The sequence below is a fragment of the Malania oleifera genome, chromosome 6 (assembly GCF_029873635.1).
Source record: "Malania oleifera isolate guangnan ecotype guangnan chromosome 6, ASM2987363v1, whole genome shotgun sequence".
Lineage (NCBI taxonomy): Eukaryota > Viridiplantae > Streptophyta > Magnoliopsida > Santalales > Ximeniaceae > Malania > Malania oleifera.
Genome location: NC_080422.1, coordinates 15,338,003 through 15,350,077, shown reverse-complemented (window position 1 = coordinate 15,350,077; position 12,075 = coordinate 15,338,003). Strand labels below are relative to the sequence as shown.

General features: G+C 36.5%; 2 protein-coding genes across 6 annotated transcripts in view; one reads left to right on the top strand and one right to left on the bottom strand.

The window, feature by feature from the left end:
- The first annotated feature begins 616 nt into the window (after positions 1–616).
- On the top strand, positions 617–1,561 carry LOC131157975 (transcription repressor OFP14). Its single transcript, XM_058112461.1, has one exon. The coding sequence runs from the start codon at positions 617–619 to the stop codon at positions 1,370–1,372; it is 756 nt and encodes a 251-aa protein (XP_057968444.1). The 3' UTR covers positions 1,373–1,561.
- Positions 1,562–4,289: 2,728 nt separating this feature from the next.
- LOC131158304 (regulator of telomere elongation helicase 1 homolog) overlaps positions 4,290–12,075 on the bottom strand; it is a 128,113-nt gene continuing 120,327 nt past the window's right edge. For 3 of the 5 annotated variants that reach the window (XM_058113072.1, XM_058113074.1, XM_058113073.1), the window contains 2 exons: positions 5,169–5,269; positions 4,290–5,079 (listed from right to left, as the gene is read on the bottom strand). In XM_058113072.1, coding sequence (XP_057969055.1) covers positions 5,075–5,079; positions 5,169–5,269 — 106 coding nt within the window. In that variant the 3' untranslated portion in view covers positions 4,290–5,074. Of the gene's footprint in view, positions 5,080–5,168; positions 5,270–12,075 lie in introns of those variants that run through there. The other 2 variants (XR_009137444.1, XR_009137445.1) reach the window with 2 other exon arrangements.

Sequence of the window (12,075 nt, the reverse complement as noted above, 5' to 3'; positions counted from 1 at the left end):
ACTTCTACGAGAGGTCTCCAAAATGTGAGAATACTGAAACATGAATAGACTTAATTTTTTTTTTAAAAGAAGAGAGATAGAAGAACAATTCTAAATAAATAAATAAATAAGATTTAATTAGATTCCAAATCTAATTGATTAATAAAATTAGGTTAAAACAAGCCCAACCAAAAATCCAACCTTAATATTTATTGCTTCTCAAACAAAAAATCCTTAAATAAATTGATCTATTCTTTTGTCTTCCATCTCATATCCCTCTCCATATTTTACGAGATGATAGTGGCATATCTCCCATCTCATATCCCTCTCCATACTTTCTAGCAAATCTTAACATTTAACCAAAATACTGTTCCGGGATAAATAAATATCCATCTAACCCCACATTAAACCCTTCAAATGTATCTTACCTAAACCATCCTGCAACATTAACTCAATTTGTTTGAACTTTTCACACAAATCCAACTCCCCCTACCTACGTCCACCTGCAAACACATTCTCACAAAAAGAAACCTACACCATTAATACTTTATGTTACTTTCTTTTTTCATATAAAACACGTTCACGCTCTCCCCATTCTCTTCACCCAAACAAAAAAACCCTAGCATTAAAAAAAGAAATGCCAAAGAAACACTTTCAAAAATCCATTCAACTTTACCTCTCCAAGCTCAAAAAGCCAAACCCCCACAACCCTTTCCCCTCCAACCCAACAGCCAAAATCCTCGCCGGCTGCCGCTTCCCCAAGACCCCTTCCTTCGCCTATCGCCACCACGCCGCCGAGCCCTCCGCCGCCTCCCCCTCAGACGGCCACGCCGCCACCCTCTCCGACGTCGACCGCTTTCTTTTCGAGAACTTCAAGTCCCTCTACCCCAACGAAAACGGCGACGAGAGCCCACATGGGCCGCCCGCCCGTCCGACTGACTCCAAGGATGCCGTATTCGGGTCCGACCCGTTCGCCTTGGGCGACCCGGCGGCGGAGGTAGCCCGGTTGAGCCTGACCTCGACGGAGGAGGAGGCGCGTTCGAGCTCGAGCTCGGGGTCGAGCTCCATCGCCGGCGCCGGCCAGCGGAGGGATGGGCTGGCGCTTGCCGACGACTGCATCGCGGTGTTGAGGTACTCGGCCACGCCGTACGAGGATTTCCGGCGGTCGATGGAGAATATAATGGAGGCGAGGTTCCGGGAGGAGAGGAAGGTGGAGTGGGATTTCATGGAAGAGCTGCTTTTTGGCTACTTGAATTTGAACGAGAGGAAGTCGTATAAGTATATTCTGAGTGCTTTTGTGGACCTCGTGGTGGTTCTGCGCCAAAATTCTGGTAAACTTCAGCCGAGCACGGCCGCCGGGGGAAGCAGGAACAAGAAGGGTGATGTAACGTGAGATTCCAGCTCTACGTACGTACACGTTTCATTGAAAAAAAAAATGACAGTCGGAAAGCATAAGTTTTTAACTTTTAATTTTAGTTTTAATTTGCATTGGTTTAAATAAAAGTATAATTTTATTTAAATCTATTCAAATTGAGATTTAAAGTATGAGATTAATCTCTCCAATAAAGTTTTAAATAAAATAGCATAGAGTAGAAATGCATGTATGTGTTTGTATGTGTTTTTTTGTTTTGATAACTCGAAAACTCCAATCATTATCACGTCACTTTTGATAACTCGTATGTTTTTTAGTAGAAGATAATCTATGTATGGTAGGCATACAATCTTTTCCCATTATAACTTTTATTATTAAATTAATTTAAGATTGTACAATAATTTGAGAACGCCAAGGCGGCATTAGTTGCATTGTGATTTTGGCTCTTGTTTTTTTTTATTTATTTATGGAAAAGAAAATACCTTTATTATGGTTGTGGCTTGAGGGTTTAAGGGGTTTTGGATTTTTAATTAAGGTGAAAATTTAGTGCTCAATTGGAAAAAAGTTGAGCATTTTAATAACAAACAAACTCATTTAAGTAGATTAATCTATATGAGCTTTTTTCACGTGTATATTAAAATTTTTTAATACACACCCTATATGAGATTGCTAAGTGAGAAAAGCAAAAAGAAGATCCCTAGCATCATTAGATCCTACTCAAAAAATATATATAAAAGAGAAAGAATGTATAAAAAATAAGTTCAACAATATAATTAAATTATTATTTTATAAGCTATATAAATTTATAGTTAAGGTGAAAATGTAGGAAATGAAAGCACCAAATGCGTAAAAATTGTGTGGATGTTGATTGACTGAAATAGTATATTTCACGTTAAATGTGAAAACATTTTTCTACATAAAAACTAAAGAATAATACTGTATATATTGAGATGATTCTCCTATTATCATCACAAAGTAAAGAACTTTATAACCTAATAACACTCTTTCATGCTAAATGTGGAGTACTGTGTTATGGGCTTCTTTTATGAGTAAAATGCATTGACTCTGCTGTAAAATTTGGTAAAAAGACACGAACCTCTTTTGAGGTTTCAAAAATACTATTGACCCCCTTTGATATTTTAAAAATATCATAAACATCTCCTAAAATTTGTCAAAAATGAACAAATATAAACTCAAAAGACTAATCTCTTTGCAAAATATAATAAAAGATTTATACCTTTTTAGCAAATCTAAGGGAGACATAAATCTGCCTCCAAAAAAGTTGTTTTTTTGGTAAAAGATTCGCAGAAGGTACTTGAAATTTTTAAAATTTTAGGAGCACTCTCTGGAATTTTTAAATTTTAAGAAAAATCAATATCTTTTTATCACGCGGGCCACTTTCATTCCTTTTTTTTTTTTTTTTTTTTTATATTAATTTATATATGAATGAATAGGTGGTGAGAGTTGAGACCAACCACTACATAGAGTCTATGAAGGGAAGATGTAAGGCATGCAACAGCATATATGCTCTTTATGTATGAATAACATGGAACAGGCGTGAGCTAGTTGGACACAAATCATTCTGAACCTTTTCCTAATTTTCACTCTCTGGTAAGCTGTTAGTGTGGGTTGGTTTGGTTTTGAAAAGACCAAGTTCCACAGCACATTAATTTCTCAATCCCATTTGAACTACTCCACGCCCACACACACATATACTAGTGGAGGTGCCACTAGACTCCACAGGTCTGGCCTACTCTCTTCAGGAATTGCCATTCCTAAGAAACTGAATTGTATGAGAAACAAATTCCATTTGTTTATGTTCTCCAAACATACATTACTTTATTCCATTACATGGATCGGGAGCAATCAAAAAGACCCAGTATGAACCCACTTAGATTTTCCATCATCAATGAGATTAGTAGACGTAATGAGAATTCCTATATTTATTACAAGAAATGAACGAAAGAAATTGTTCACAAAAAGGAAAAAGATGAGTTGATGTTTTTGTTGGATTCATGGGTACTAACAAGGCTCAAACCCTAAGAGGGAGAAAAGATTGGCTTTGAAAAAATTATTTCTTACAAAGTTTAAGAGAGGTCTTTAAAATTTTCAAAACCTAAACAGTATAGCTCAGATCTTTTTGCTTAGATATCTTTTAACATTCCTGAATCCTACATAGCAATCGTTTTAATATCCCAAAAAATGAATTATTCTCACAATATGAGCATCTCATTCAATCCTCCTCCATAGCAAAGTTTCATGAAAATCTTTCGTTTTGAACTAAATTGTCCTTGTTATTTTTGCAACTTGAACAACAATACCACTATATATCACATTATTTTAATAAAATGAAATTAATTTATTTGTGTTGTAATAATATAGTTCAATTATTATTATTATTATTATTATTTGACACTATATTACCTCATTCTTTTCAATAAATTAGATTATTTAAGAGTTAATTTTTTAATTTATGACTTTTGAAAAATTTATGACATGAATTTAATCAAGAAAATATTCTTAATAATTTCTGCGGTAAAAATATAATTATTTTGTATGCATTGGGAATGCATGCGTCAATGATATAATAGTCATGCTCTTGAAATGTCTTCTGAAATTTTCTCACGTTGAACTAAACATCGACATAGAAGTCTTGCTTGAGAATGTTACAGTGCGAATCAAACAAATATTCTCACCGGATAAACATTTCATTCCTAGCAAGTAGGAATGTCATTTCATGAGAACATTTTTTTATGCTGCGAATCAAACACCTCCCAAGAGAAATCACTGTTTTTTCCCAAACAGAATCAACCTTTTACTGTGAATCTACCATCCATCTATATGCACAACTTTTATTCCTAAAAGATATGGACAAGTTGAATGTGGAATACTTTCATTCAGATCATTCCCAAAATCAAATAACTGAGGTCCAATTCTAGAACAAAAATTTAAATTTTTTTATTTTTAAATGGCATTATAAATGGATGCACCAATGACTAACTACAACCATCATGAAGGCGCAGAAGTTGCCATGGTCATTATTTCTGGCAACCTAAAAAAAGGTAGCTTTTCTTTTTCATAAGAAATAATTACATATATCTCATACCCTGAGGCTGAAACCGAACTACCATTCTAGCATGTGCACACACCAAGAACTGCAACGACAGGGCACCGCCACTATTGCAGTATTGATAAGAGTCGCTCTCAAACAGATCTCCATAACCACCAGCATTAACAATATGCCCACCATGCATAAATTTCTGGAACCCAATTAAAAAATCAATGTGGCCCAGACTCTATCACCACCATTAAGGCAGTGAAAGCTAGTGCAGCAATTACAGAGGTTACTTTATATCCAATATTGCTATTGTGATCTTGCTTTATTCAACTGTATCCAATCTCGTCAGTAGTAACCCGATCCCAGAAGTACCCGGTAAATTGGGTGGCCAGTCAGCAGAAATCGAAATGGAGGAATGAGTTTCTTCAAGTTCGGGCATTGCATTACGCCAAAAAAATCTGCTTTCAATTTCTTTTTGCCCAGAACGCAATGGCGCGATTATCTGATTGAATGCCCTGCAGGTCACGTTTAAGATAATTATGCATTTTAGGTAGGATAATGAATACAGAAATTAGTACAATAACTCACATTTCAACCCCACGAGGAAACAGATATTTGGCCTTGCTAGGCATATGCATATTGCACGGATCAAGCTTCTCTTATAATTAAGCTGCACCATAAACATAAAGAAGTTGGACTGTTAAGTTCCCTTGTCCCTGGGGGAAAAAATAAAAAAGGAATAGGTGATTAGGCTCTTACATGGCAGAATTTCTTTGCATCCACTGCCAACCATTCTCTCATTTGCTATAAGATGATGCTCATATAGAGGATGATACTTTGCGGGTACATAATCTTTGAATCTGTTGACAGTTGCAACAAAAAGGTGATAAGATCCTGGTGTTCTATTATTACCAAAAAAAACTTTGAAGGTAAAATGTATAGATAAGAAATGAGCAAATGCATGAGTATGACAAGAGACAAAGGAATTAAAAGGAAATAGGAAATAGGCAACCAGCATTCTGTCCTAGGGAATATTCTTAAGTGTCTATTTTCTTTTTTCTTTTGGATAGAAAAAGAAATTTTATAGGAACAGCAAAGTGATAACAATAAACTAAGGAGAAGAAGTCCCCACACCAAAGGTGAATAGAAATGAAAAAATTGTTGACTGACATGACACATGAAGCTGAATCAGTTTTATTTGTTGCTATTTTTTAGGAGCTAAATCAGTTTTATTTGTTATTCTTTAGGAGCTGACTAAGTTTTATTTGCTGCCATTCTTTAGGAGCTGAATAAGTTTTATTTGTTGCTTATCTTTAGGATTATAACCATTTCTTCATGCTAATTTTTAGGCACTTAGCTGTTATGCTCAACAAGTAGCAGATTTTTCTGCAATTCAGTTTTCATTATGCTGTATAAGTAGATAGTTTGTTGCTCAATAAAATTCAGCCTTCTGCAGTCTCTAAATCAGTTTCTATCATTATCCTTAGTCTTTGGTTTTTTAAATATCTAGCAAATTGGTATCAGAGCTATAGTCTTGAGGGACCTGCAAGATTGAGAGAGCTCAAACACAACAACCTATTCAAAATGAATTCAAAAAATTCATTCACTGCGATTGCACCTCTAGTGTTTGATGAAACAAATTATCAGATATGGGCTGTTAGAATGGAAGCCTATCTTGATGCTAATGATCTATGGGAAGCTGTTGAATGGGTATATGAAGTTCCAGCCCTGCCAAACAATCCAACTCTTGCACAAATTCAAAAATCAAAAGGAGATGAAGCAAAGAAAATCAAAAGCAAGAGCAACCTTGTTTGCAGCAGTCTCATCCACCATTTTTACCAGAATAATGGCACTGAAAAAAGCCAAGGAAATTTGGGGTTTTTTGAAGCAAGAATATGCAGGAAATGAAAGGGTCAAAGGGATGCAAGTGCTGAATTTGATCCGAGAATTGGGGATGCAAAAGATGAAAGAATCAGAAACAGTTGAGGAATATTTTGACAGACTTCTTGACATTGTCAACAAAGTAAGACTCCTTGGTACTGATTTTTCTGATTCTAGAATTGTTCAAAAGGTCCTAGTCACAATTCCTGGCAAAATTTGGAAAACTCAAAAGATCTGTCAAGCATTACCTTGGCAGAATTGTTGAATGCAGTGCAGGCACAAGAACAAAGGAGGCTTATGAGGCAAGAAGGATCTGTCGAGGGTGCTTTTCAAGCCAAATCACAGAACAACAATGGTGGCAAGAACAACAATGGCGGCAAAAACAACAACAAAAAAAAAACATAACAAAAACAAGAAGCCTGGAGGTTATGCAAGTAACAACAAAAATAGCCAAAGCAGCAACACTTAAGTCTTTCCACCTTGCTCATATTGCAAAAAAAACAATCATCCATAGAATAAGTGTTGGTAGAGGCTAGATGTAAGATGTCACAAGTGTGGTCAGATAGGGCACATGGAAAGGATATACAAGACTCATCAGCAACAAGGAGAAGCCAAGGCTACTGAGGATCAACCTCAAGAGGAGTAGTTGTTTGTGGTATCATGCTTTGCCACCAACAGCTCCACAGAAAGCTGGCTTATAGATAGTGGTTGTACAAACCACATGACTTATGATCAAGAGCTCTTCAGAGAGCTTGACAAAACTGCTATTTCTTAAGTCAGAATTGGAAATGGAGCATACATTGCAGTAAAAGGCAAAGGAACAGTAACAATTGAAGGCCACACAGGTCTGAAATTAATTTATGATGTTTTATATGTTCCTGAAATTAATCAAAATCTTTTGAGTGTTATTCAGTTGTTGGAGAAAGGCTATAAGGTGTTGTTTGAAGAAAAAAATAGTGTGATTAAAATCAAAAGGCATAGAGGTGTTCAAAGTTCAAATGAAAGGCAAAAGCTTTGCCTTGGATTTGATGAAAGAGGAGCAGGCTGTTTTACACAAAGAAGATAGCAATACTGTGCTTTGGCACAAGAGATTGGGGCATTTCCATCATGCCGCTCTTCTTTTCATGAAGAAGAACAATTTGGCGAAAGGCTTGCCTGAATTAGAGGAGTCGTCTCCCAAATGTGCTGCTTGTCAGTATGGAAAGCAAACCAGACTTCCTTTTCAACAAAACAAGGCTTGGAGGGCTACACAAAGGCTGCAATTAATACACATATGTGGGAGGACCAATGAAAATACCATCATTGAATGGAAATAAGTATTATATTGCTTTCATTGATGATTGCTCAAGAATGTGTTGGAATTATTTTATGAAGCTTAAGTATGAGGCTGCTGACATCTTCGGGAAGTTTAAAGCTTGGTTTGAAACTCAAAGCAGATGCAAAATGCAAGCGATCAAGTATGATAATGGAACTGAGTATACCGCTGAAAAATTTAACAAGTTTTGTGAAAATGTAGGCATCGAACATCAGCTCACAGCACCTTACACTCCTCAATAGAATGGTGTTGTGGAGAGGAAAAACTGGACAATTATGGAGATGACAAGGTGCTTGCTTCATGACAAAGGGCTGCCAAAGAAATTTTGGGTCGAGGCTATAAATACAGCAGTTTTTCTGCTAAAAAGATTGCCAACACAAGCTTTGCTGAAAAAGACTCCATTTGAAGCATGGTATGACTATAAACCAAAGTTGCTTAATCTGAAGACATTTAGTTGCCTATGTTTCTCTTACATCCCTCAAGTTAAGAGAGACAAATTGGACAAAAAAGCATAATCTGGGATCTTTGTAGGGTATAGCTCAATTTCAAAGGCCTACAGGATCTACATACCACAAAGCAATAAAGTAATTGTCAACAAGGATGTTCAATTCCTTAAGTTAGATAATTGGAATTGGGAGAATGACAAAAAGATTGAGGTTCAGGAGGAGAATGATGATATGGATGATGAACCTGTTAGAGGAACCAGATCACTCTCTGACATTTATCAGAGGTGTAATGTTGCTGTAATGGAGCCTGCAGGGTATGAAGAAGCTGCAACTGATCAGAAGTGGATAACTGCAATGAAGGAGGAGCTAAAGATGATTGAAAAGAACCAGACATGGGAGTTGGTAGACAGACCTAAACACAAGAAAGCTATAGGAGTCAAGTGGATTTACAGGACCAAGCTCAATCCTGATGGTGTTGTAAACAAGTACAAGGCAAGACTTGTTGTCAAGGGATATGCTCCGATGTTTGGGGTAGATTTTTCTAAAACTTTTGCCTCAGTTGCCGAGTTGGATACCATAAGGATGTTGCTGGCTCTTGCTGCACAGAAAGGCTGGGTTACACACCAAAAGAATGTCAAGTCAGCATTTTTGAATGGATACTTGGAGGAAGAAATTTTTGTGGAGCAACTTAAAGGGTTTGTTTTTCAAGGACACGAGGAGAAGGTATATCGACTAAAAAAAGCCCTGTATGGTTTAAAACAGGCACCAAGGTCCTGGTATAGCAATATTGATGCACACTTGGTGAACTTAGGCTTTGAAAAAAGTCTGAGTGAATCTACTTTATATATTAAAAAGACTGATGATGAAATATTTGTGGTATCTCTGTATGTTGATGATCTACTTGTTACAAGAAATAGAAAGGAGCTGATTGACAAGTTTAAAGAAGAAATGAAAGATGTCTTTGAAATGATAGACCTCGAGAGGATGACATTCTTTCTTGGTATACAGATACGTCAAAAGCAAAATGAAATATTTCTATGCCAACATAAATATGCAAAGAAAGTCCTCAAGAAATTCAACATGGAAGAGTGCAAGCCAACTGCAACTCCAATGAATCAAAAGGAGAAGTTTTGCAAAGAAGATAGAGCTGAAAAGGTGGATGAAAGGCTATACAGGAGCCTAATAGGCTGCCTAATGTAATTAACTGCAACTAGGCCAGATATCATGCATGCAGTTAGTTTGCTATCAAGGTATATGCACTGTTCTAGTGAAATTCATTTTCAAGCAGCAAAAGGAATTCTTAGATATGTTAAGGGCACAATTGATAAGGAATAAGATTCAGTCAAGTTAAAAACTTCAGTCTCTATGGTTATTCTGATAGTGATTGGGCTGCATGTGATGATGATATGAGAAGCACTTCAGGTTATTGTTTTAGTTTTGGTTCTGGAATTTTTTCATGGTGTTCTAAGAAGCAGGAAGTCATAGCTCAATCCACAGCAGAAGCAGAATATGTAGCTGCTGCTGCTGCTGTGAATCAAGCTCTTTGGATCAGGAAACTTATGACAGATTTGCATTTGGAACAAGAAGGCACTCAATTATTTGTGGGCAACCAAGTTGCAATTTCAATTGCTAATGATCCAGTGTTCCATGACAAAACAAAACACTTCAAAATAAAATTTTATCTTCTATGAGAGGTACAAAGGGAAGGAGAAGTGCAGCTGATCTACTGCAAAACAAAAAATCAAAGTGCTGACATCCTAACAAAGGCACTTCCGAAGATTATATATGAATTCTTGAGGTAGAAGCTTGGTGTATGCAGCTCTAGAGTCAAGGAGGAGTGTTGACTGACATGACTCATGAAGCTGAATCAGTTTTATTTGTTACTATTCTTTAGGAGCTGAATCAGTTTTATTTGTTGCTATTCTTTAGGATTATAACCATTTCTTCATGCTAAGTTTTAGGTACTTAGCTATTATGCTCAACAAGTAGCAGATTTTTCTGCAATTCAGTTTTCATTATGCTGTATAAATAGATAGTTTGTTGCTCAATAAAATTCAGCCTTCTGCAGTCTCTAAATCAGCTTCTCTCATTATCCTTAGTCTTTGGTTTTTTAAATATCCAACAAAAATATATATAATAAACTCAATGATGCCTTCTGATCTCACTTGACATCCTCAAAACCACCACCCTTGAAAAAACCAACATTAAATGCCGATGGACATGCCAAATACCAAACCCTTTCCCAAAGTAAAGACAGCAACATTTTCTTCACAGAAAAAAATGCGCCACCTCTATAACCTCTGGTGTCCTTCCCTTTCCCAAAACTTGCGGAAGCAATACTCAATAGCTCCTCCAACAACTTCGGACACACCAGTTCACCAAATACTCCAAATAATCTATTCTAAAGATCCAAGAAAATGAACAGTGCAAAATAAATGGGTAGTAGTGACCATGCTAGTACCACACATAATGCACACATCAGGAGATCAAGCCTTTGAAGGTCTCCTATTTTGGAACAGATTTTAGTGTTAACTCTATCAGGGGCCACCAGCCAAACACACCTTTATTTCAGAAGGGGCTTTAACCTTCCATATGCACCAATGAAGAGGAAAGGACACATCCTAAGATCACTCCTAGAAGAAATACGACAACTTTCCAACCGAATAAGAAGAAAGCTCTTCCAACTCTATGTCATTCAAATACCTTCTAAAATGAAAATATCAATGCCATGTAGAATTAAACCATCTAGAAAATAAGATGATAAAATGAGCAAAGGAACACAAAAAACCTGAACCAATTCCTCCCCCCCCCCCCCCCCAAAAAAAAATCCCAAACATCCTCCCAAAAGCGAATATGACTAGCTCTCCCAAGATTAAACTTAGTGAAAGGAATAAAAGAGTGATAAAGCTGCAAAAAGAATCTGTAAGGGCTCTCAGAAGAACATCTACAGCATCCGACCTATTCACGTATGAGCCGAACTTTTGATAACTCTGCCAAAAGGGAGTTCACCACTAAGGGAAACTAACAGCTTGTTTGGTTTGCGAAATAGCTTTTCCTTGGATTAAGATGAAATATAGTGTAAATTTTGGGAATGCAGGTAATAGTTATTCTTTGTATGTTCCTTATTATTTCATTTGACATTTAATAAAAAAAGGAATAGATATTCACATGATGAAATATGGGAATAGTTATTCCTTATCTATTCCTTATTATGGATTCATGCGAAATTTCACATTTTTATTTGCTTTATAGTATCAACATAATTTTTTGTATAACTAATTGTTATAACTCATCTATTCCTAGGAATAGTCATTCTATGAACCAAACGTAGGGTAAATTACCAAGAACCAACCCCTCTCCATCCTCCTGAAACATATAGACAACCTCCCACCAAACCAAAGGATCCCTTCCCCGCCTACACCCAACTAAAGGAAATCCCTCAAAATCCTCTCAGCTTTTTGAATCACTCCACTAGGAATCCTAAACATAGACAAAAATAAATAAATAAATAAATACAAAGGAATTGTATACAAACTTGCCTAAAATAGGGTGATGTGGCCACCTAAAGAAAATAACGTCTCTTTCCATCCATCCAAACACAAAGCCAATTTAGTAACCACAAGATCCCAAAAGGCTAAAGAACAAGACTTCCCTCCCAAAGGGATTCCTAAGGAGGTCAAAGGCCATCACACCCAACTAAGGAAGGTTGACTCGACTACCCTACTAAAACTAAGATTAACAGCTCAAAAGACTCCACTCTTTCCCAAATTAACAAAGACCAGATCCCTCTCAAAAATCTATAAAATGGTAAGAATATTTACAAATGACTCAAAATCGTTGTCTAGGAAAATAATAGTCCCATTTTCAAACTGCAGATAAGAAACAACAACCCCCCTCTCCCCACCTCAATATCTCTTAGTACGCCCTTAACCACAAACCTATAAATCATCCTACTCAACACATCCACCACAAGAACAAACAAAAAAATACGGATAACGGATCCCCTCATCTCATTCCCTTAGAA